This window comes from Chiroxiphia lanceolata, chromosome 4, assembly GCF_009829145.1.
Source record: "Chiroxiphia lanceolata isolate bChiLan1 chromosome 4, bChiLan1.pri, whole genome shotgun sequence".
In the NCBI taxonomy this organism is placed as follows: domain Eukaryota; kingdom Metazoa; phylum Chordata; class Aves; order Passeriformes; family Pipridae; genus Chiroxiphia; species Chiroxiphia lanceolata.
In genome coordinates, this window is record NC_045640.1 from 59920634 (window position 1) to 59946424 (window position 25791).

General features: G+C 38.5%; 1 protein-coding gene across 1 annotated transcript in view; it reads right to left on the minus strand.

The window, feature by feature from the left end:
• Positions 1-25567, minus strand: part of DCLK2 (doublecortin like kinase 2) — an 83355-nt gene extending 57788 nt beyond the window's left edge. The window contains 2 exon segments of the mRNA XM_032687091.1: positions 13114-13448; positions 24615-25567. Of these exon segments, the coding sequence (XP_032542982.1) occupies positions 13114-13448; positions 24615-25029 (750 nt within the window). The 5' untranslated portion in view covers positions 25030-25567.
• Positions 25568-25791: the final 224 nt, after the last annotated feature.

A 25791-nucleotide genomic window follows, 5' to 3' on the forward strand; every position in this document is an offset into this window, starting at 1 on the left:
AAATTAATAGCCTGCCAAGTGCTACAAGCATATCTATGCACTAATAAAGACATGCTGGTATTTTTGAAAATCAATTTCTCAGAACTTTGACCCGAGTATTTAATTTTTAAAACAGTTGGAAATGTGCTCAGAGGTTTGCAAATTTGAAGCATAACCTAATACATCAAATTCTAAGAACTGTCAGCCAGATTTAACCACAGAATCTAGTCTAGCAGAACACTAGAAATGAACAATTTCTTTCAACTACACTTTCTATTAAAAAAATTATTTTCTGCTGTATTGAGGATATAAATTCTGGTATCAATTTCATCTGTTTATTTAACAAAATACACAAACTCAAGTGCATATATAGATATTGTGAAGAATTCTACTAAGTAACTTTCTCACTGAAACCTGGTAGTACAATATTGGAATAAGAGTTTCCTTGTTAATACGCCATTTCACAGAAGACCTGACTTTTCTATTATAGCAAATGACAATTTAAAAGAGTATTTCTATAAATAAGACAGAATTATAACTTGTTCCCTGCCAAATGAGGACAGTTTACAGAAAAGGTCTTCACACAAACATTCAGGTGTCATACACAGAATATGCAGCCCTTAGCTAAAAATAAAAATTTCTGAGTATGCTAGTCAGAGTAAAAATGACTCATGGTACGAAGGAACATGAATCATCTAAAAAATTTTGAGACTAATTATATATGGATATATAAAACACCGGGAAAAAATGAGTTCAAAAGAGCCTCTAACTTCAAGACTCATCCCTAACAAAAAGTCAATTTACAAAAGAGATATTAATATTTATTCCTCATGTCACACCTGACAAGGTTCTTTTAGTTCAGTCCCAAGTCAGTTTTGAACCTCACATAACCCTTCTTTCCGTCATAAAAATGAGAAAGTGCTATAATTCTTTTCAGTCTTCTAACAATGATTCACAGTTGGGTCTGCATGTGAAAATATTAGAACCTAGTTTCCCCCTCTATCCTTCCCCAACATTTACAGTAACTAAGACTTGTGGCTCAGAGCAATGATAATTTTCACAATACATCCTGTCCTGTTGCCAGGATCTGTATCAATTCCCATTGGCTTTGAAGAGAAGGAAGAAACACTGAGATTACAATTGTGAAAAAATTCTGGGAAAAGGAAAAGATTCCATTTAAAAGATAACTCTACTTCTAACTATCAATCAAACAAACCAGATGACAGGCATATTTTGCCTCTAATGCAGATGTGATTCCAAGAGAATTTCACCAGATGAGGGGGGAAAAAAACCCCCACCAAACCACAAGCCATATGAAAAGATTTGGAAGTCATTTCAGATATACACTGCAAGCTTGGGAAGAGTGAAACACTGGGGACTCATATTTTGAAGAAATACCCAAAGACCTATTGTCACAGTTTTTCCATTGTCCAGAAAAATATGACTCAATGTGCATTGAGCATTTGTGCCCAAACATTTGAGAATAGCCAGAGCAGGTATGCATCTCATTTTCCTAACAGTTGACTTTTTAAATTATAATTTATCTTTTGTAACCAGAAGAGTACGTACAAACTATTTTCTACACGACAGCAATGTTTTCCATAGGGTAATTCCATTTCCTCTCTCTTTCTTTTGATAAAGAAACAATGCCCTCCACTTCCAGCCCTGTTGACAGGGCTAATGCAATGAAAGCTGCTTTTATTACTTAGTTAAGAATCCTTATTTAAGCAATATGGATAAACTGAAGTTTTCAATTTCAGACAAGCATTCAGACACTATCAAACTTGCATCTGCCTTGCAACAGATGAAGAAAGAAGGTCTAGGATGTGATACTGGGATGTTCCCCACAGTGTAAGCATGAAGTAGAAATCTTGGAGGCCTAGCTATTAATAGGTTTGGAGTCCCTCATCATTCTGGAGGCCTGCTGGGTTCTGAGTTGATAAAAATCCCTGCTGTGTTTTACCACTAATATGCAAGCAGCAGAGTAGCTTTGCATACCTCGACTTAGCAATACTTATACAAGGATTAAGGAGAAGCAAAGCAGAAGAAGAAATGCAGCTGGATGGCACTGGACTCTGGTTGTTCTCTCTCCAATCACGGGTACCTCAGTAAAAGTACAAATAGCTGGGAATCCATCCTTTATTCCTGTAATGTGTACGGAGAGTAAAAAGAATGAAAAACTCCTAACAGTTCAGACATCTGACACAATTTCAGAAGGGATTTTCGTCTCCCCTCACATGGAGATACTACTGAATATTGAGCTGATAAAGTACATCACTGTTCTACTTGCTCTCACTAGAAAACTGCATACATTAAATTAGTTTGTCAGAGACTGAAGGGTTTCAGTGTTGTGATCTGGCCTTATAGACTATGTGGCTAATCATATTTTAATAGTTTTAACACTAGATGTGCTTTATTCTTAAACATCAATCAGACTGAGTTTTCAGACATACCCTTCCCCCATACTTAATAACTTACACTAGTGCTTATCTCCAAAAACTCCATAGGAATCTTATTTCTTACGAAGGACTGTGACAGAGACTTCTTGAAAGCCTCAGATAAGGCAGGGAAAGGTGCTAATCTCCTAATCATTTTAGAGGTACATAGTCTGTCAGTGCTTCTGATAATTTTGTGCTCATGTCTTTTGATTTGTATTGAAACAAACAAAATATCTGGTGAGTCCTTTTTATTTCCATTAAAATACGTGTAGTGTCATTCGTACTTTGTTACCTAGGCCTTAAATGAAGACAAAAAACTTCCTAAAAAAACGATATAAAAATGTTCATCCATCTAATCTGTGCATCCATGCAGATTTTGGAAAAAAAAATTATACACAGTATTATGACCAGTAAATACTCCTAATATTAGCATTTATTTTATATCTCCCATATATTAAGACACCTATATATGGAAGATGGAGTTACTGGAATGTAAATAAAGTTCCAAAATAGACACTCAAAGAATAAAAACTTTCAAATCACACTGATTATTGCCAAACTATGTGAGCAAGCCATGACAGTTACTTTGAAAATTGCAGACAAATATCTGTCCATAAGAAGTAGTATCAAACATCTTCATCCTCCTACTTACTATAATACTGTTCTAAAATTTGAATATTCAGTGACATGTAGATGGGAAGGAAAAGAAGTTGTTGAGATATAAGTATCATAAATACATTTTTTTAGAAGTCAAATATTTGAGAAACAGAAGATAGAAAAAAATAATGTGCAAAAGGTGAAGTGTGCTCTAAGAAATCAAAACATATTAACGTGTCAAAACCAAGAAAATCTGTATAATAATTATTAGTTCTAAGAGTACTCAAAGCCCTCTCAGACCCTAAAAACTTCTCAAAAAACTTCTCCTTTGCATCTTGGACTGCACCTTCTCTCATGGACTTCTCGATAATGTGTGACAGAAGACAGCTATGAGGTTCTCACACATCCGATTACGTACGTCAGCCCAAGAGCAAAAGCAAATCCCTGTCAGGAAAAGGAAGATTAGTGCTTAAGCTAGAAGTGTGCTCTTAAGAAGGTGACAGACTTCAAGGACTGAGGTAACTCCTTGTCTACACCAACAGCCACTCTGATACTAAAACTGCAGGAAATAGTATTGTGTACGAAAACCAAGGAGGACAAAATACAGAGCTTTGTGAATGAGATTTCATCATTGGTTCATCATCCTCTTAGACTTCATGACTTTACAGTATCAATTTTACTGTATTTACACTTTAAGTAAAAATATAAAGTAATATAGTCTAAAATTTACAAGTATATATTAAAATAAGTAATAGAAATATGCTCTAATACGTAATCCTTTTCCACACTAATCTGTTGTAACAGATCTTGCATGGGTATCTGCAGAAGACAGATTTCCCTGCTTAACCCACCAGGCTCCAGGGACATGGAGAGAATACTTTTCCCTTTGAGGCATAAATATCAGCCACAATGAGAACTGACCAGAATTCTTGGCTACCAGGAAACCTCACCGTGCCATGTTTCCTCTTATGTTCATATAAAGCCAATTGTGGCATACGAATTTTGTTTGCAGAGACTTCTTTTCGAGTCAGATGTCAAGAATACCAGTGTGTTCTCTTTGCAAATCGAGGCAGAACACTTTCCAATTTCCAAGACATTTCCAAATGTCTGCCTGTACAACCACATGAGCATATTCTAAGTGTCTGTATAACTGGGTCCCTTGCAAAATACAGGGAGAATAAGGCATGCTTATCTCCCGTGCTTGAATCTCTCTCGTTCAGTTTTATTTGTGTTAAATCAACCAGACCCTTGATTTCTCTAAAAGATTTCTCTAAACTGCAAGTTTCCACATGCAAGAAAATGGCACCTTCAGAAAGCACTTACGAAGAGGATTCTGGCTGTTTGTACTTTTTATGGTATAATCATCTTTATCTTTCTTAGCTAACTGGCCTTTTTTCCAATAATTTTATCCATAATTCCTTAAGTACTAACTGACTTGAAAGTTGGAGATAAGATTGGCAAAGCCAAGAAATGCCAAACCTACTAGCCCAAGAGTCCAACTTCCCATCTAGTTTATGAGTTATGTTCTTTTCTTTTTGCTTTCTTCTGAAATATTTTTGTTTCTCTAAAAAGCCTTTCATGATTACAGAGATATGGTGTGTGCCATGTATCAATAAACAAAACACCAAATAAATATGAACAAAATAAATATTTTGGGCACAGATCGCATATTTCTGTAACAGAAAAAACGACTGTTGGTTCTGTGAACAAGATAAGTGCTATAAGAACACTGACTTTTACTGCCTACACTGAGTTATCACTCCTTCCTATGTAAAGCTTACAAACTGCAAGCCATAAACAGGATCACTGTCCCATTTAAGTGCTGGGCAGCTCTTCCCTTTTAAAAGTTGGCTTGTGTTGCTCTTACTTCACTATTACTTTTAGAGTCCTCAGGGCTACTGTGTTTAAAGGTTCATTGCCCATTAATCAGTTAGCAACATTTTAAACATTAAAGATGAATAGTCTCTTTCCTCTCTCTGACAAACTGTTTCATGTTTCCTGCCATTAATTTATTATGGAAGAGAACATCATTTTTCTTAGTAACTAGTACAAATAGAAAAGTTCACATTTTAAGATTTCAGTATTTTTGCCTCAGTAGACTTAAGAGACGCTGACAAGCTGATTACAGCCAAGCAAGAAGCAGCTACAGGTCCATCAACCTGACAACCTGGAATACTAATCTTAAAACTAGAAAGTCTGCTTAAAGACTCCATTATGATCAGGAATGGAGAAAATTCAACCTTGATAACTTTTCATATGTGATTGGTAAATAGCTTTAAGCTGTAACAATCTTCTTAAAGGAAATTTGCATGTTGTAATGTTATAATATAACAACTGTTTACTGAAGTAACATAGGGTAATTTAATTACAGGAAAAAAATTTCCAAGATCTCAAAGTAATGAGGAACCTGTGACACAAATCCTAATCTGGCATATGACAGCTGCAGAACGAATTCAAAAGATTTTTACCAGACTAATTATCTGTTAATGGCCAGGCTCAGCGGGACGTAACAAATTCCCAAGGTTTAGTTTCCAAGTCATGTGATTCAATCTTTAGCATGGCAGATGGCAGACAATGATGGCATACCGCTCTTTTATTCCAAGAGCTACACACACCATTTCTGTAACCCATCACTAAAATTATTGTAATCATACATCAACAAAGATACGACGCTACCACTGGTGACACCATTATTTTTGCAGTGATTGTTTCCCACACTGTGCAGCATGTCATTTTTATTAAGTGCTGTCAGCTCTTGGTGTGCGCAGACAAAAATTGAAATCCCAGCAGGATTCATCCTCTCTATAGATCCACAAAGACTCCAGCAAGTTGTATGTCACTTTTAACAGGATACACATGCTTGCTGTTAGCTAAAATATTAGCAAATTTTTTCAGTTGCCATGGCCTAATTTAAAAGTGTTGACCTCACACCAGGGTCTGATTTTACATTCATTTTTAGAAATACTCTGTTATTTTAACATCACACTTCACCAACCTGTTAGTCTGATGACAATGGGTATTACTAATTACATATCTAAACTATACCTCACTGAAAAAGATTAAATTCACACCTAGTGGACACCAGCCACTAGATTCCCAGCAACATTACACCACATCCCTGAAGCTAGAATTATGCATCCCCGTGGGAAGGAAAGAGATACGTTCTCTATTCTATCTGTACTGTACTCTGGGTTATTGATCTCCAGAAAGTAAGAATAAGACACAGGGGTTCCCCCGCTGTGACAAATTCTAAAGACCTTTGTTCCAGAGAGCCAATTTTTCCCATGCTAGACTGTGGCTGTTTCACATGGCATGACCTTTATTTTTTGCATATGCAACAAAGCTGAAGAGCTTTCTCAGCATTATTGCTCACTTCCAGTTTAATACACTCTCCTGAGATGACTCACTAGATGTTCAAGGTTCTATTGCTTTTTTAATCCTTATTCTGTAGCATCTTAAGCATCATAATTTTGCTGCTTTGAAACGAAACTTATCATTTTGCATTTTCTTTTTTCCTTAACATTGTAATTGGATTGGTAATGGGATCCTCTGACAACTACAATAAAAATTGTAAATACTCTCTAGGCTAAACCATAAACCCCACATTAACTGCCTGGGGCCCTCGCACCACTGTGTGTAATGAAAATGCTTTAGAAAGTATTCCATGACAACATATGTACCCAGAACAAGACTTCTATATTTTCATATTTAGGGTATTTTTCAGATTGCTGCAACTATGACAGGGCAGGGTTAATTTCAGGTTAGTTTCAGATAAACACTTCCTTCCATAAATAACTACAGATGGGAATATCTCTATGTCCACAAACAGAGGCCAAAATTATCTCCACTACTTGAATATGCTATTTCCTTTTTTCTTCTAGCAATAAATAACCATGGCTTCCAGTTCTGAGTGTACCGACTGAAAGTCTGAACAAGAATACCACGTAGCAGTGTCCATGGATGAATTCATTTCCTGCCATACAGACTTCCTCAAGATTGGAGCCACTTTAATTCCTTTGTTTTCAGTAAGACTTGCAAGATTTGTATCCCACACTGGCTAAACGGAGCTGTTCTCTGAAATAATTCTATCCTCTAGCACAAGTCCAACTTCCCTTAAATCACGTGCGAAGAGGCTTGCTAGCACTAGGATAAAACTTACTCTAATTGTAAACCCCGCTGTTTGAATTCTGTGGGATGTGCACATTTTATTATTAACAAGCATTCAGATTTTTGTTACTTTAGCTTAAGAGCTCTTTCAAAGCAGTAGATGACCTTCAGTTACTGAAAACACTCTAAACCAACCAGTTTTCAGAAACCTTAGAGACTTAGACTCCAGTTATCTGCTCAAAAAATAAACGCCAAAACCCCCCTCTTCATTACTCCTATTTTTACTGTGACTATTTACCATAGAGTTGCACAGGGTCTGATCTCAACTGTAAGACTATTATTTCTTTTTCTGCACATAGGGAAGACACAGAAGTAATTGCCTTATTGCTGCTAGGCTTTTTTCTTGTTCATTCAAAAAAAACCCCGCTTGTTGATTATCTTTCTATAGTCTAAGCAATCCCATTTCCTTCAATCTTTATTCATATAATATGTTTTCTTAAATCTTTTTACTCATTTCTGAATTTTCCATGATAAAGCTGTGTCTGGCTGGTACCATTGCATTGAGAAGGACAGAGCAAAGTGGGCACTATGACTGTAAGTTCCATATGGATGCTGGCTTTCCTCTCCTATGCATGACCAATGACACCATTAATTCATCTTCACCTGTGATCCTCTACCACATTTCCTATCTGCATTTTTAATAACCAGTGAGTGTAAGATTACTCAACCTGCTTTATCCTACGCTATTTCTGCATCTTGTCAAAACTATTCTGATCTTCTGTTGTGCAGGTTTCCTGTAGCTCATCTGTTTTGTGTGTTCTTGGTATTTATTAAGAATATCCTCCATTCCATCTTCCAAGTCATTTACAGACTGGTATAGACACACACTCATTGACCCCTACTCATATGAAATGCCAGTTTGGCAGTGAATCATCAACAATCACTCAAAACAACAGTATCCTAATGGTGCGTTCAGTAAGTAGTGCATTTTCTGGACCATGCCTTCCTAGTTGACTGATGAGAAAAGACAGCATATCCAAAAGCTTACTTCAGATACAAGGAAATAGCCACCATTATTTCCTTCCCTTTGTCTCTCTTTTTAAAGACAATCTAAGTACAACTTCTGGTTTCATTTCCACAATATGTTTTACTATTTGTCACACAGTAATAAGGAAAGACTCCTTGCCCACGAATGCCAACTTTCTGTGGGATCTGCAATGCAGAGATTCGCTCTTTCCAGCTGTCACCGACATTCCTCTTCAACAATACATAAGCCTTTCTAAGAGTTGAGAGATATGCAAGGGCTTAAGGATTTCTTCCCTTCATACTTGCAGATTAATGCAACATTTCAGCTTAAAATGGAAATGGTATGTTAAATTTCAACAGAGCTAGAACTGCAAAAGAAGCTGGAGATTTCTATATTCTTGCAAAATTGCCTGTAGCAGAAATTCAAATCTGTGCAATTTCCAACACATTTGTACAGTGCTTGCAGTAGGTTAGAGCCTGAGATGCAAGATAAAAACTGTTTTGGCTTTAGCAGGTTTCAACTACAAATAATGCCTGCTAACACTGAAGCAAGTTTCTATTACAGTTGTTTCTCAGTCTGCAATGAGATATCAATGAGGTAACAGGACAATTAAATGACATAAGATTAAATAAAAAAGTACACTTAACTCCTAGAGCTGGGTTTCTTAAGGAACCTCCTCCTTAGGTAGGAGAGAACTGAACTAAAGGGAAATATCTGCTAAAAACACTTATTTAACTGCAATAAAATTATTTTTAAAAAATCGTCTCATACAATATGACTTCACATACAAAACTGCAAAACTGAGAAAAAACAAAGTTCACATGTTCTAAAACTTGTCTCAGTACTAAATAGTCAGATCTCACTGAGATTAAGACTACAGCAAAAATACTGTATTAATGGAAATGTGCAGATCTGAATGACTGAAGGCTATGTGCCAAAAGACTCAATCAAGAATATGGGGAATATCTGTTATACTAATAAATGAAATCTCTCCTGCTCATCCCTTGTTTTGGTTTCTCCTCTCTATGATGGGCATGTTAACAGCAAAGCAAATACAAAATTCAGAACCTATCCTCTCTACTAAGAAGTTTCAAATCTCCCACTTGAAAATAAAAAAATTACTGAGAGGAGAGCATGATGAGTCTGATAAATACATCCACATGTAGTATCTATTTCCTTCAGTTACCCATTTACTTTTATTAGCACTTTATAAAAAAACCTCATTATCAGAAAATTGGGGAGCTATTCATTTCAGAGACAGCCACCACTACACTTATGGTCCACCAAAAAACACCTTCAAACTAAGGTTAATCTGCAGTGCATTCTCACTATTTTGGGAATGGAGTACAGAAAAGGTGGCTCATCCACCTTTTCAATTTTGTTACGGATATTAATCCATCAAACTGCAACACATGGCAAGCCTAAAAAGTGTGAAAATTTAATTTTCTATTGTGTGTCAAATAACATGCTTCAGAGTTCTGCATGGTTTTTTGTGAGCTTCTCACAGGAAATTTCCCCTACCCCTCCCCCAATATAATAAATGCTTTTAAACAACTAGTGCAGGTAATTTACCACTAAGTTGCCACTCTACACTTTGCAATGACTGAAGCTTGAAACTTGTTTAGCAAGAAAGAAGCCCTTCATTCTCTTCAGGGTTAACAAATGGTTAACTTCCCAACTGGAGAAGGTTCAGTCTCACTGTCCTTGCTTCACAGTAGGATAGTGACAGATTCCAGGAAAAATGCAGCCAAGTAAGGAAAACACTTCGGTCAAGCAAATATATTAGGCAAACCTCAATGTCAAAAGCACAAAGACTGGAATAGCAGAAGCCTGCACTGCAAAGTTAAAGCCTAGTTACTTTGATAGAAATATTTTTTCTCACATAGAAACCCTCAAAAAAGTCTTGGGAGGTAAAAAAAGTTGGTTCCTCAATAGCTTGAAAGTTAAAAGTCAGTTGCATCAACATAGTTAAAAAATAAATCTGTACTTGAGGCTACAAAGCACTATGTAACTAATAAGTTACAGCATATTGAAACTGAAGACAAAAGGAAACCTTGTAAATATTATAAAATCTTACAATTAAAAGCTAGATAATTGTCTGTCTTCACACACAATAATCAAGGAAAATATCCAACTCGGATGTTATTCTCTGTATCACTATTATCATCAAGATGTTGCTACAGTCAAGATTAATGAAGTCAGAAGGGTAAATAAAAACTATTTTGAGGACATACTTTCTGTTGTACTGCTTAGAAAGACCTCTTCATAGATCACTGATTTCACCATCATTTCTTACTACACGTGTTAAATACTTCCACTGGAATACAAAATCACCCCGCAAGTTAACAGAACAACACATTCCCTAATAAAAGAATATGAATTTTATACATGCATGTTTTAAACACCTGAATTTCAGGGTCAATTCCATATTAAGCAGAAAATACAACCTAAATCTATTCACTACAAAAAAAAAAAAAGTATTTCCACAGAGATAAAAACATGAAGGAGCGGGGAGAAGAAAAAAGTTAAACCCAGGAGAACACAAGAGCTACATTTATAGGAACACAGCCATTTACAAAATGCCTTTTTTTTAATGGTTGCCTTTCAAGCTGTGCCAACACTACAACAAACATAAAAGATCTGCCTCCCTAGCACATTTAGAAGAATAAGCAATTACTACATTAGAGAAAATAGGCTCAGAAATTTCCACCAATTGGTAATTGGCAGCAAAGCAACTATTTATGTGCCAAACCCCAAAAAGCCCTTGTGCACCAACCTCTACATATACCAGCAATGAACAAACAAATAAAAAAAAACCACTATTGCCTCAAACTGGGGTCAGCCCTTCACTTTGGGGAAAAAGAAACAAACAAACAAAAAAATCCAGAACTCTCCATCTTCCTAGATATGCACTAGAAGGCTTTTTTGTAAGGGTGTTTAAAGCCATAGGTCTTCTCTCTGGGGCACTACATCTCATGACCACTCAAAACATGACTTCACTACAGTTGTGCAAGCAAAGGCTCCTTCCCAAAGTCTACAGTAAAGCAAAAGGCCCTTCTTCCACGTGGAAGGGAGGTCTCCACATTTTTTCACTACTACTACTACTGCTGAAAATGTTTACACAGAGAGTCAGCTGTAAGGAACAGCTATTTGCAGGTTGTTCCCAGTGAGAACTAGGGATTTCTCAATCCTGCTTGAGAACACTTCTACATCCGCAGTCCAAGTTAGATTATTGCCTTTGCGAGAGAAAGGCAGGAGGAGGTACTGCGGCAATTAAGAATTTTATTTTGGAGCATAACCAGTGATTGGTCATCCTCACCATGGACTGAAGACAGCCATTATCTACCATGAGTGATGGTAACATGCAAGCAATGTATGTGAGATTCAATGCTAATTATTTTCATTGTTCTCTGAGGCTCTACTGCATCTTCGACATCAATGCAGATCAGTTAACTTCTACTGTATTAACAATGTAAAAGAAGAGGTGAATGTGAACTGAGTTTCCTTTCCTGACTAGTTTGAGAAGATTAAAAGCATCTTATCCAAGACAGTAACAGAGTACTTCATGGCCAGAAGAGACTACTTACTGCATAATAAATATCCTCAAAACCATTTTATTATGAATTAAATTAAACATGACTGTAAAACGTTTCAGATGTTCCTAGGAAGGATTCTGTCTTATGAAGTAGCATTAACAAACCTCATTTAAAATCAAACCTATTAGAAGAACTAAAGCTAAAAAGCACATTACAGTGCTGACACCAAGTACTGAAATTAACAGTCTCAGTGATGCATTTGCCTTGCTACATTTAATACCAAAATCCAGAAGTTATTCTTTTCACGTATTTAATTATAAGAAGTGTATCCAAGCACACAGAACATAACCAGAGACAGATCTCATATTGAGGCCATCTAAGTGCACTTGTTCTGCAATACATTTCCTAGCAACCTGCACCACAAAAAAGTGCTTTTTAAGCAGTCTGTAGGATTACAACCATTATAAAAACCTTGACAATAAAAATTTCTACATTTCTGAATACAACTGAAACTTCTACAAATAGTTCATGCAAATATACAGGCATGCAGGTGTACAGAAATACCTGCTGAATGAGCAGGGATACTAATATTTAGTCATCAGTATAATAATCCAGGTACCCAATACCAAATGTGATCTACTTTGCAGCCTGTGTTGCTCTATACTAAAATCACAATGCTGTCAGAGTTCCAATCAGTGTTGAATAAAAGTGTCAAGTATCAAAATCCTGTTCCATGAAGGGCTGAGTCATTAACCTGACTGACCAACAGCAAATGTATCCCTGACACTTTAAATTGGTGCAGCAGAACATCTTGTGGGCCACTCCTCTGTATTTCTGCAGAATACTGACCTACCACATCATTAATTCTGGCAGCATGTTTTTGCAGTGGTAAAACTAAATGCAAAAAAGAAAGTTGCAGACATGTCACCACCCTTCTGAATTATTCATTTCAGATAAAATTCTTGACCTTAGATCATGTCAGTAACTGCTACTTGAGTAGCTATCTATGGAAGTGAAATGGAAGGGGGCATCAATATTTTTCTTCTACCAGTCAGCACTGTGTAGTAGTCTGAAAACAGGATTCTGCTTCTGAGAACACAGAAGTATTTTAAAAAGTTTCCTTTCAAATGCTTCAAATAAATTGTATTACTAAAGCAGCAGGCACTTTTTTTAGCAATAAAACAGGGTTAGTATAAAAATATTTTTTTTTACTTAGAATGCAAAGATCAACTTATTTTGCATTATATACAATCCTAATTTTGTTGTAGATATTAATATTTTAACACAATTTTTTTAAGTTGATGTTTCTAACGGTCCTTATTCAGATTTAGGTTAAAGCATATACAGTAACGAGAATTCAAGTTATGAAAACAAAGCAGCTTAGATTAACTCACAGCTATTAGATGGTCACAGCAGTTTATTCTCCTACCTGCTTTCCGTCCAGTGTACAAAGTCTCTTGACTACACCCGAGTCTAATTTAATGGCTTCGGTGATGTCATTCAAGACCTGTTCAAAGGAGTGAGCAGTCTTCTTATTCAGCAGAATTCTCACAGCTTTACGTGGTTTTACTCCACTCCTAATAACAGTCACTAATTTGGGTTTAATGAAATCTTTACTCTCCTTCACTTCACTCTTTGTGGATGTCAAAGATGTCAAGGATCGACTGGACCCAGTCCTTATGTTCACACACCAGTTCGGATTGACGTTCTTGGTGTAATCAACTTTGCGATATGGTTCATTGGACGCACATACATAACTTTCACCTGAAAAGAAGATGACATTTGCACAATTTAAGGAGGTTTGCAACTACTTTTTGTCAATCTGAAAACAAACAAACAAACAAAAACACCCAAATTTTTCAGGAGTGATTTTCCTGTGTTTCAACTACAGGTCATTTTAAATGTAAGACTGTAAATTATCAGAGCTTTCCACTCAAACAATACTCTCAGAGAGTGGTTTCAACAGGTTGAAAAAGACCTCTGGTTAAGAAATAAAATAAAAAATAGTAAGGGGTAATGAGGAGGTTGAGGGGTAATGAGGAGGTTGAAGGGTAATGAGGAGGTTGAAGATATTTCACGTTTCTTTTGGACTCAGAGTAATTTTGCAAGTGCTTAAATTACTTGAGTTAACAGTACATGACAGTAAGAGCATTTTCCTATAGCAAATATGCAGGTCCTTCCCTTTATGTTCCTCAGTCATATACTTCAAGATATGTACACACATATATATGTTTATCTTAAAAATAGCAACTTTTAACAGAATAAAATTCAAGCATCTCAAGATCCTTACCCTGAAAGACACATTAATTTACCAGGATTTACTGCCTTTCTACCAAAGATACACTGTCAAAACATATTCACTTCAGGATTTTTTAGACGTACAAACACCTGCTGAGGCCACAAATGAGTTTTTGAGACTACAGGAGTATAATAGGACATCTACACTTCCCCATTTTTAATTTCTTATCTAATTCAAAGTCTGCATTGCTGAAGTCATAAAAGGGAGGTCACAGGACAAAAAAAACCCATTATCACAGACTTGTAATGCACACCTTCATATCAAATTATTAGTGGCACCAGTCATGATGCAGACAGAGGAACTGGTTACTCTTCTCCATTTCTTGACATAATGCAAGGCTGGAAGATAATTTTAAAAAAGAAAAAAAAAAGAAAGAAAAGGGCAGTTTTTAAACTGCTGCTTGTTGTTTACCATAACTCATAACGTCTGACAGCAGTATTCAAGATGTAAACCATGACAAAGAACATCTTATTTATGTAAACCACATCCTCAGGATCTCACCAAATGACATTCCAAGACTTTCTCAAAGAGGGAGAGCTTTGCCAGAAGGATGAAAGGTTAAGCATTCCAAACTGACAGAATACACCACTCCTCCAGGCAGAAGAACTACCTATATCTTAAAAAGCTAAGCCTGTTCTAAGACTAAAGTTACATGCTCAAGGTCACTGGTGGAACAAACCAAACTCACCTCTTACATACAGAGCAAGACAAGTCAAGAGTAAAGATACATCTACTGGACAGTATTGTACCACTCACAAAATGTATACCCATGTTTAGATACATACTAGAAAACTTTTAAACAGTACTTTTACTTTCTGAACTCTAGTTTGGAGAGCTGATTTATCTTAGAAGTTGTATAGCTTATTCTAAAAGCAAGATGCTAAATTACTTTCAAAGCCCTGAAGAATTACTGCGAGCTGAAAGACCTTTCTATTCCTTTTCTAATACTAATTACACTGCTTTCTAATTTATCTTGTATTTAGACCTTCTTGAAAGTCTACTTGTTGTATTTGAAAGAACACAGACTATAGTGAAGTCAAGTTAACAATGATTTTGTTTGGGAAAGTCTGGCAGCCAGTTCTATCTCCACAAACATCACTGGGACTTCACTCCACTGAGGCATTAAGAAAAAATTTGGTGTGAGGTTCTGTGGATGCCACTGCCTTGCCTGTATTCTTCCTCTTCATTCATCCCCATCATTCCTCCTCATATTTTTAGATCAAGTGGTGCACAAAACAGAAATCAATAGGGGTAAACCCAGACTCCTCTTTCCCCAAAAAATTAGCCAAGAGAGGAGATGTTTTCAGCCCATAAACTCCTTTAATAGGAGCTGCATGCTGCATGCACACTAGCACTAATTTACAAGTAGGGGGAAAAAAACCCCCCAAGCTTCACACAGCTTTGTAAAGACTGTGGTGGTCTAGAAGCCTATGCTGCCCCTGAGCTGCAGCTAAGTTGTAACAAACCTCCAAGCAATCTCATTTTACCAGACCTGCTCTGAGCAAGACATTGGACGAGATGACTTCAGAAGGTCCCTTCCAAACTAAGTTATCCTATCATGCTAAAGATATTCACAGTTCTCTTTTGACAGCTGTTTCACTCATCTATCCTGTTACTGCAAAATAGCATGAGATATTCAACTTTTGTTACAGCAGCTCAGCTGCAACAGAAAGCAAAGGCTTCTCCACCTGCATCCTCTAGATTCAAAAAGCTTGTTTTTGGAACAATTTCTAATAAGCCATGAAGTTGTCTTTCTCTAAACACAGTGCTACCAAATAAGAAGCATCTCAAAGAAGTTGGTAGTTCTAATTTATGCCAACACACTTTCTAATTATACCTGCTGGTCATTGTGTTATTCTCCCCTCTACAACTACTTTACTGTATGACATAGAACCCCGGCAGGGTTTAACCCCAGATGGCAACTAAGCATCACAGCTGCTTGCTCACTCCTCTCAGTGGGACAAAAAAGAGAAAATCAGAAGGGTAAAACAAAACTCAGAGGTTGAAATAGATACAGTTTAATAGGTAAAACAAAAGCCATGCCTGCAAGCCAAGTAAAACAAGGAGTTCATTCACCACTTCCCATGGGCAGGCAAGTGTGCAGCCATCTCCAGGAAAGCCGGGCTCCATCATGAAGAACAGTGACTTGGGAAGACAAACACTAACTCTGAACATTACCCCTCTTCTTTCTTCTTCCTCCAGATTTATATGCTGAGCATGAAGTCATATGGTCTGGAATATCCCTTGGGTCAGTTGTCCCAGTTGTGTCCCCTCCCAAATTCAATTCCCCTGAGCCTACCCACTGGTGGGATGGTGCGAGAAGCAGAAAAGACCTTGGCTCTGTGTAAGCACTGCACAGCAATAACAAAAACATCCCTGTGTTATCAACACTGTTTCCAGTACAAATCCAAAACATAGCCCCTACTAGCTACTACGAAAAAAATTAACTCTATCCCAGTCAAAACCAGCACAAAATCTTAGGATTTTTTTTTCCCATGATTACATGCTAAAGTTTTTATGGATGCACCTAGTGAGTGATTTGGTTTTGTGTTTGTGTGCTTGTTAAGAATGCCAATTATTATTTAAATGAACAGAAGGTAATTTAATCATTACTCTGGGTGCATAATATCAGACATTCAACCATGTAAAGTCAGTCTCTGAGCACTTGCTTTGAAGTTTATTGATCTGCGTAAGACTTTGGTTATATTCAATCATACTCCAGTAATAAGTTTATACATAAATAAACTTGACAGCATCCTATACCTGTGAATACATCTCTAAACATGTTGAGTGCATCTTAAAGACCTTACATTAGTTTCAGCACATGAAGTCACCTTTTACTTCAGAGCAACCTTTTCAGTACAGCCTGCCCAGCTGTGTGCAAGAGTTTTAAATAAACTCTACAAAGTACCTCAAAACTGACTATCATTGAGCATATTCAGAATTATCCTTTCCAACTCATAAACAATGCAATTCCAAGGCCATTGAAAAAAGCAAAACCAAACCACAAAAAACCCCAACAAATGCACACAACGTAATTCAAACCTCAGGGTTGAAGTTTAAATTAAAAAAGTGAAAAAAAAATCAGAATTAAAGCTATTCAGAAACAGGCTCTCAAACTTGAAATAAATTAATTGCTTTAAATAAAGAAGTATGGGTAGAGAACCAAAGGTCCCCTTGCTAGAGGATTTACCAGAGAAGAGTTTCAATATGTTATGTTGGCTTTGTTTTTTATGGATTCATAGTCATAAAAGAAGCATCTTTTTACTATCATGGAATGTGATCTATTATCTGTTACAGCTGTACTACAACACTCTGTTACAAAATTTTTGGTCAATATTAATCCAAAAGGATCTTTATTTCTTTAAAATAGTGTAAAACTCTTTGACCTCTACTAGTTCACTTGTTTGATGTATGAATAAAATAACTTCTTGATTATCTCAATATGTTGCAAAGTAGAAAAAAATCTGCATTTTTTTTCTTGCTATTTCTTTTCCTTTAAGTAGAGGCCATGATTTCCTTTTTTCTGGTAAACAAAACCTAGGAAGTCCTTTCAACTTAAAACAATGTAATACCTTAAAAGAATAAATATCAAATTATTTGTTTCAATTGCATTTAGCCAAGCCTTAAGTTGAAGCACAAACAATTTTAGCTTAAAGAAAGAGAAAAATCTGGCAAAATGGATTGTTAGATTTCCTACAATTGGCAGACATGGGAATGCCTAATTACTTGAGATCTGTAATATATTACAGATTGTTTAGTAAGTGTTTTAAATTCCACGCCTGCTTTCATACACCAGCCATATAAATAAACTTAGTGACACAGGTTTTACATGGAAAACAGATTTTACTACTACATGTGCAAGGCAGGCACATATGGTAGAACTAGAGCAAGGACTGTAAGTGAGAAAACACATTCACTGCTTGGTTCATGACTTAAAAGACAAAAGATGAAGTTTTTACTACTTAAACTTCTAATGATTTCACCACAGCCAGGACTTCACCCACAGTTTCTAGGTTCTACTGAAAACCTTGCAAAATACGAAAAGAAGAAAGAAATGGAATATGATTAGGAAGGCAACTGCTTCTCTCCAGATAAAAGCTGGTTTTCTAGGAATGAGTTAAACACTGATTTGTTTGGTTTAACAGGGGCCTACAACTGATTATTCAACAGAAGAAAAAAAATGGCAGGGATAACTTAAATCACACATATAAAGTTAATGACAGGAAACTTTCTTACAGAATGATGTATTTAAAATGCCTGGGAAAACACCATCCCTCAGTAAGCAGGCATTAATTTTTCAACCTTGTCCTATTGTTTAAATTATTTTAGTCATCCTCCAAAGTAGGAAATGCATTTATGTATGTTTGTTTGGAAGAAACACTAAGTCATTTGTAAGAGTATTATCTCTCTTTTACATTATATTTTGTAGGTAAAAACCTGAAAGTGCAATATTATAAACAATATTTGCTCACAGCTTTAATGTATGACCTGATTTTAAATCTGGCTTGCATTAATTCATGTATACATACACACTTCTGATAATCTGCACAATCTTCCAGAAAACCAGTATTTGTAAAATATAACACATGGTACTTCTTTTGGGGAGGTGGTGTTTGAACCAAGCCAATTGATATCAAATATTGTTAACAAAGTAACAGACAGCTTTACAGCTAAAAATCACATAAATAAGTTTGACTGTTTCACTGACCACCCTGAATGAGATTTTTCTGTGTCTAACCTAAATACATGTCATCCCAAATACAAAGAAAATCTTTTCTGAGACTTCAGTGGCATTTTGATCAGGCTGTAGGTTTTCTTTTTTTTTTCAGCTGTAAATCTACCAGTCCTAGAAAGTTGACACAACTCCAAAAAGAGGCATAAATAAATACTTCAAATATTTATACTGTTGACTTCAATATGGTCAATTTTATGGTTTGAAGGTCCACTTTCCAATTATAATTTTGAAATTTGCATACTAGCTTTAACTAGCACATAGTCACATCAGTTACATTACTGAAAATAAATACCATGCCTTTAGCTTACAACATTAGCATTGACATGAATCAGCTCTTTAAGTTTCAGGCCAGATCACAAACTTAGTTATTAATATTACATTGAGATTTACAGGTAAAAAAGCAAACTACAGGCTAATGAAGTAGAAAGATCTATTAGGCTATGCTTTCTTCTTTTTATTTAAATGCAGGGAAAAAAATGCAAGAATTACAGACGTAGGTTACATGTGGGGATCTTGAGCCCAGCCAAACTATTCTACAGCAGAAAGCTTAACCAGGCTATAGAGCAGTTTTGGCAGAAAAAAACCTCCTTATAAATTCACATTATAACTTCAGAGTGTATGTGCCATCCATCCAATGCTTCGTGACAGTACCAAAGCAATTTAAAAGTGCCAATTCTTCCATGAAGAAATCCTCCTACCACCAAGAATTCCTCAAATAGGACATACGCTCACTTAAATGGAGTAACATCTGCTGATATTTTGGGTCACAAAATAATCAACAAATGGAATAAGTCTACTTCTGATTCTCTAAGTCTTATTAACATTAGAAAATCAAGAAGACATGGAACATTGCCTATTAACAAGGAAACACTACCTGCCTCTAAATAATTTATCTGTGCTACATTAATAACCAGATACACTACCCATGAAGCAAGACCTGTGTGTGCTGTGTATATGGTTCAAGTACACTGTCCAGTTTCAGAGAGCTAACAATTTAAACATAACACGTGCCATTCCCTCACAACAGGAAAATACAGATGATAAACACAGAGAATGGATAAAAGAGAAAACAAGACTACCTTGGTCAGTCTGACTAACCATTAGCCATAGATCATCAGTTGCCTAAATACTATTTTGCTTACTTAAAAACTCATCCACTTTCTAACTTTAGGAGACGCAGCAGAGTACCCTTTTTGTGTTTTGTAACACAAAGCCAAGCAGAATTCCAGAACAGTATATTTATGGCACGTATAAAATGACTGATCTAAAAATAAAACAACCCCTTTTATGAAGGATTAGCTTATTTCTCTTTCCTTCCTTCCTTTGAGCAACTTCCCTCCTCATCAGTTTCTTACAATACACTTTCACATCACCTCCAATAACCCTGTATAAATCACGATCTTTCCTCATCTACAGCATCTGAAGTTCCCCATGCACTTTTTAAAACCTGGGATGACAACCCAGGATTTTAGCAGATGACTAACTGCTACTACTTCTCTTTTGACTTTATTTAGACAAGAGGTTCAGATGACAGCTTCCCACAGGCTTTCACAGAATCACAGAACAGCTGAGGTTGAAAAGAACCTCTGGAGGTTCAACCCCCTGCTCAGGCAGGGTAAAAGCTTTCAAAAGACAGTCAATGCCACCTGGTATCAAACCCACCTAATAGCATGTGCCTCCTCCACAGTAAGTAAACAACTCTTCTCCGGGAAGTTACATTTCCCCCACCCCTGAAACTAGGAGATACACAGTGGTGGAATTATTTTATTTTGCGGATGGGAAGTTAACCAACAATTTCATCTGTATTTCACATCCACACCCTGTTGCTCCAGAACTGGGTAACTACAGTGATTTGAACATAGATTTGGAAGCATATGTTTTTAATCTTTTTTTAATCCTTCTTTTATCCTCCGTTTTTACCCTTCTTTGTTCAAACTGCTATATTTGCCTCTTTTTTAAAGTATTACAGCTTCTGGCTTTAGCACAGGAAGGTAATAACACCTTCTGAAAGAAGCAAAAGTAAAAACTCCCTTCTTGGTGTTACCATCTGCTTGCCCTGACAAGAGAAAATATATTCTTGACCTAATATAACAGTGCACATTGGCTAGAATCACAGCTACTTATGCAGGATTAAAATCTAATATGCAGTAACAACAACAATGATCTAAGGCAGTAAAAACTTGGATTGTTCAGTATCTCGTTCCAAAAACATTCTCTTACTCTGTATTAGTGAGGCAGAGCTCATTTCTATAAATCAGATATTGCCCTGTACTACATGTCCTAGCCATGCATAAGGACTGCCCTGCTCAGATCCTTCCCACCTCCTGCCCAAATATTTCCCTACAGATGCCTGTTGACTGTGTGCACAATTGTGCAGGCAACACTACTGACATTTTATAAAGGATTGTATTAATTAAGCATTGTCATAGAAAGAACAAAGACTCTTAGCAATGTTTCCTACCTAGGGAATGTGAAAGATTCCCTATTACATGCAAAATCAACATAACTTTTCTTGCCAGGAATAGAATCTACACTTGGTTTTCTCTACCAAAATCCAGCAATAACGCCCAACTTCGTAGCAGACCTTTACAACCAAGATTCCCTGTCTTCCACTAACAAGACAATGAAAACAAAGAATAGTGAGACACAACATGACTGACTGACATCCATGTAAAACACATTGCCAAGGACTAAAAACCTGTATCGTTCTATTACCATTGTATCATGCTTTAGGACGCTTGCATTTGAAAGGAAAACAGAAGGATACAGACAAATAATTAACTTTGACAGAAAATAATAATCCATTGACTATTCCATTTTTGCTACTGAAGGGCAAATCTAAAATTACACATGCAATCTCCTATTCTAAAATAAACAGTAATATAACATCTGAGAGTAAAGCTGAAATAAAGAAAACCATAAGAAAGTCCTAATAGTCCCAACCCCCATTCTCTCTTTGGATCTGCGTGCTCGAGCAGATAATGAAATTCTTCCCTCCTCCCTTTCCAAGATCAGTGAAAACTGTCAAACTCACAGGCCATAATGTTTCCTAATCTACAGGGGTTGGGAATATAAATTATATTTGCCTAAGGCTGGTCCAGCAGAGCACACTTTATTGATTGTCACAGCCAGTTAAGAAAAGCAATATACTTAAAATGGAGCTTCTATTTTTGACTAATAAACATGATCTGGTCCAATTTTTAACTGAATAATCCCATAACGGTAATATTTCATATCCTCAGTATGTCTATGCCTTAGCTATTTTTCTCTTAAATTGATAACCAGCAAAACAGATTGCCAAATCTAGTCAATCTCCAAAAAACATTCAACAGTGACTCAATTCAGCTAGTTTGGATTATTATGATACAGAATTTGATCTTGCCAGCTTTTATATCCCTGACAGATACTAACCTGATAAATGGCAAATAAGCCTTAAAGAGCTTGCCTTCACTGGGGCATGCCAATATCCAAGAGCTACACCCACATGTTCAAGCTGAGGGAGGTTTAATGCAGATCTTGTTGGTTTGGCAAGGATTGCTGAGTGCTCACCCTCTGCTCACTTCATAGATCTGCCACTACTGAACTTGAACTGCTGAGACTCCATGTCCCAGTTCAACAACACTGATAATGTGCCAACTGACCAGTCAGCGAGGTATTGCATCACACAGCCGTGTTCCCTCTGCTGTTCAGCCTGTAGCTGGCACACACTACAGCACTTTATTTTCCTTTCTGGAAAAACTAAAAAGCAATATAGCAAAACACCATTCAAAACTACTTCTGGTGCTACTGCAGTTCAAGCTTTAGGATAACACCTATGTTTAAGTATTTATTTTAGAGCAGAAATTCAAGCCTGCTGTGCTGTAACTACAAGAAATAAAGAAAATAAAAATAAACCAAATCTCTTCCAGAATCTCAAGAACAAAACAGTTGGCAAAGAGCTCAGATAATTTCAAGGAATGATGGAATCACTATTTGTTTGCTTTCCTTTCAGTATATACTTTCCTTTCTCTGTGTGGTCATTAGACTTACACAGGTGAAAATTTTAGCAAGCTAACAGGAGAACATACTAATCCAATTATAACGCTATAGGATTTTCTTAAGATTGCTGAAAGTTGTACTGGTCATGGATAGATGGCTAAGTAATTGGGACTCTTTTTTTCCCCACTTTTATTTAATTGAGAAAGCATGGAAGTGGCATTTTGACTGTGACATTTATTTTGCTTTATTCTTCCAGTGAAGAGACATGACAAAGGTTATGCTTTCAATAAACATTTGAAGAGAAAACAAGTAAGTTTTGCTTTCAGTATTAACTTAGTGTTGCGAGAGTATACACTGTATTTATACTGTTGACCAGCAAGCAATTTTGTCATAAAAAGCTTGGTATCATTTCCACTGCAACATTTCAAAAGTCATCCCAAGTTGTTACTTGTTTATCTGATTTCCATTTCATTTCCTTTCATTACCATCACCACTTCAGCACCTCATATTTTTTGTCTAAATTAACCACCAAATCATGAAAAAAAAATTATTTAATTTCTTTTATCATCACAGGGTCAGCATTTCACTCTGCAATCACTTCACATTTCCTCCGTTTTCACTGTGGAACAGCCTAATGGTAGACCAGATAATGGGGAAAGCCCTCAGGCACTGTTACTATTATGAAATGCACTTTCATGTGTATCCTTTTTGAGGGAGACCCAGTTGATGCAGCAAATGTTGTAAGCTCTCCCTTTCTTTTCCATGTTGTGAAGTGGCTGGTCCCTAACTCCCAGTGCCTTTGCTGGTGGATCATAAAAAGGTCTTCAGGTTCCCTTTCCCATCAAATTCTCCAGATGTGATTCAGCATTGCTTTGAAAAGGGAAGTTTCCAAATCAAAGCTTAAAGGACACACAGCTGAAATAAGCAGGATGCTTTAGAAGGTCTACAAATCTTACTTCTTTATTAATGAAAATCAGCTACACCTGGCATACAGAGTCACTGGGTCAAAGACTGTAGTGGCTGATGTATTAAATACCTGAGGACAACCATTAAGGGCAAACTGATTGTGAACCTCACAGTGTGCACAACATAACCAATGCATTTGAAAAGCATGTAATGCTGAGCTTAAACTGTATTTTAAGACAGCATGTGAAAACATTGGAATTCTGCTCCTCATTCCAAAAATTATCATTCCTTACAAACAAGGGGCTTATGTTTCATTCCAAAAACAGTACTTCTGGCCCCATTTTGAGACAGTCAAGGCTGCTCTGATCAGATTTACAAGGTCTACATAACCTTAGCAGCTAAGTCCCATTATCAAAAGCTACTTAGGAACAATTCTCAAATACATCAGATTCTATAACATGCTTTTGGAAAGTCAGACAAGGTAGGTAATTCCCTCTATTACCACGGACTCTGATCTCATTTGAAAATAGGACTTTACACCTGTTAGTTTTAATATGTGGTAGGTTGTAAATACCTTTTTCACTGGGGCTTTCTCTCTGAAAGCTTATGCCACTGTGAGTCAACAATGACACTTAAGAGACTTAAATTACAGGACGTCCCTCTCTTACAAATGGAAGGTAGCCAAGAACTTTACTACAGTTCTTGCAGATGAAAAGGACACCTGCTGCTTAATTACCACTGGAGTCAAGCCCCGCACATGCAGACAGCACTCCTCAGAGTTACTGGAGAAGTGGATGGTCCACTCTAGGAAAACGAGGCCTACTGCCTCTCAAAGCAGTGGGCAACCCATGCCACTTGCCCACAAGGGCTCTGTGGCTGCCAATTTTCATCACGGCACCATCTCAGCTTTGATCCAGGCAGCGACAGGAAAGCTCACCCCAGGGAGCGCCTGCACCCCACCACCATGTCCCACGGCCGCCTCTTGCCGGACTTTGCCATGCCCCCTCACCTTCCACCAGCTCGTCCAGGCTGGTGAGCTTCTTGCTGCCATCGATGGTGTAGATGGTGCGGACCCCTTGGGGCAGGTTCACGTTGTCCGACAGGGAGCGGGTGAGCTCCACCAGGAGGGCGTCGAAGGAGCGGAAGCGGTCGGGGGAGATGGCGTACACCAAGCCCTTGAAGTACCTGTCCCCGTTGCGGTAGAAGCGGGCTTTGCGCGCCTTCTTCTCCGAGCTGAGCGCCTGCAGGGTGCGGGTCCGGTAGAGGCTGCAGTGTGCGCTGTGCGCCGGGCTGGGCACCAGCCCATTGCCCCTCGGCCCCGCGCCGCCGCCGGACCCGGAGCCGCCGCGCCGGGGCCCGGAGCGCTGCTGCCGCTTGTCCCGCTCCTCGAAGTGCTCCAGCTCGATGCTCCGGTTGCTCGCCATGGGGAGGGAGCTGCCTGCCCGCCCCTCCCGGCTCTCCGCTACGGGCTGCTACGCCTGCCCCCCGCGCTCGAAAGGGCTCCGGCCGCCTAATTCAGCATCGCGCCCGGCCCCGCTCGCCGGGAGGGCTGCGGGTGAGCGCGGCGCCCGCAACCTGCCCCGCAACCGCAGCCGCCGCTACCCGCTGCTGCGCCCGCCGCCGCGCACAAAAGCATCCCTCATGCCCCGGCACGGCGCCTCCCGACTAAGGGCGATGCCGGGAGGGGAGCGAGAGGCTCGGGGGAGCCCCGCGGCCGCGCCCCCGCGCCGTGCCCATGCAGGCTCGCACAATGCTCGGGTCCCCTCCGCAGCCTCTCCCCTGCTGGCTCCGCCGGGAAGCGGTGGCCGGGGCCGGAGCGCCTATGCCGCCAGCTCCGGCGCTGCTCCTGGCTCCGGTCCCGGCGCGGGGGCACCGGGACCGCCAGTCGGCGCGGGGAGCGGCGCAGCCCCGCCGGCTCCTTGGCGGGCAAGGGCGCTGCTGTCGCCCGCCTCGGAAGGGAAACAGCCGCAGCGGATCCTGCGGGAAGAGCGCGCTCACGGCCCGGCCGCTGGCGGTGGAACGGGAGCTGGCGCTGGAGCGGGCGGGGCTCCCGCCGGGCCCCCGAGCCGGGCGGGCGCGGGGGCGGCGCCATCTCGGCTCAGCGTCCGGCGCGGGGGCGGTGCCGTCCGCGGCGGCGGCGGCGGGATCGGGCGCGGTGAGGGGTGGGGGAGAATTGTGGGGGAGAA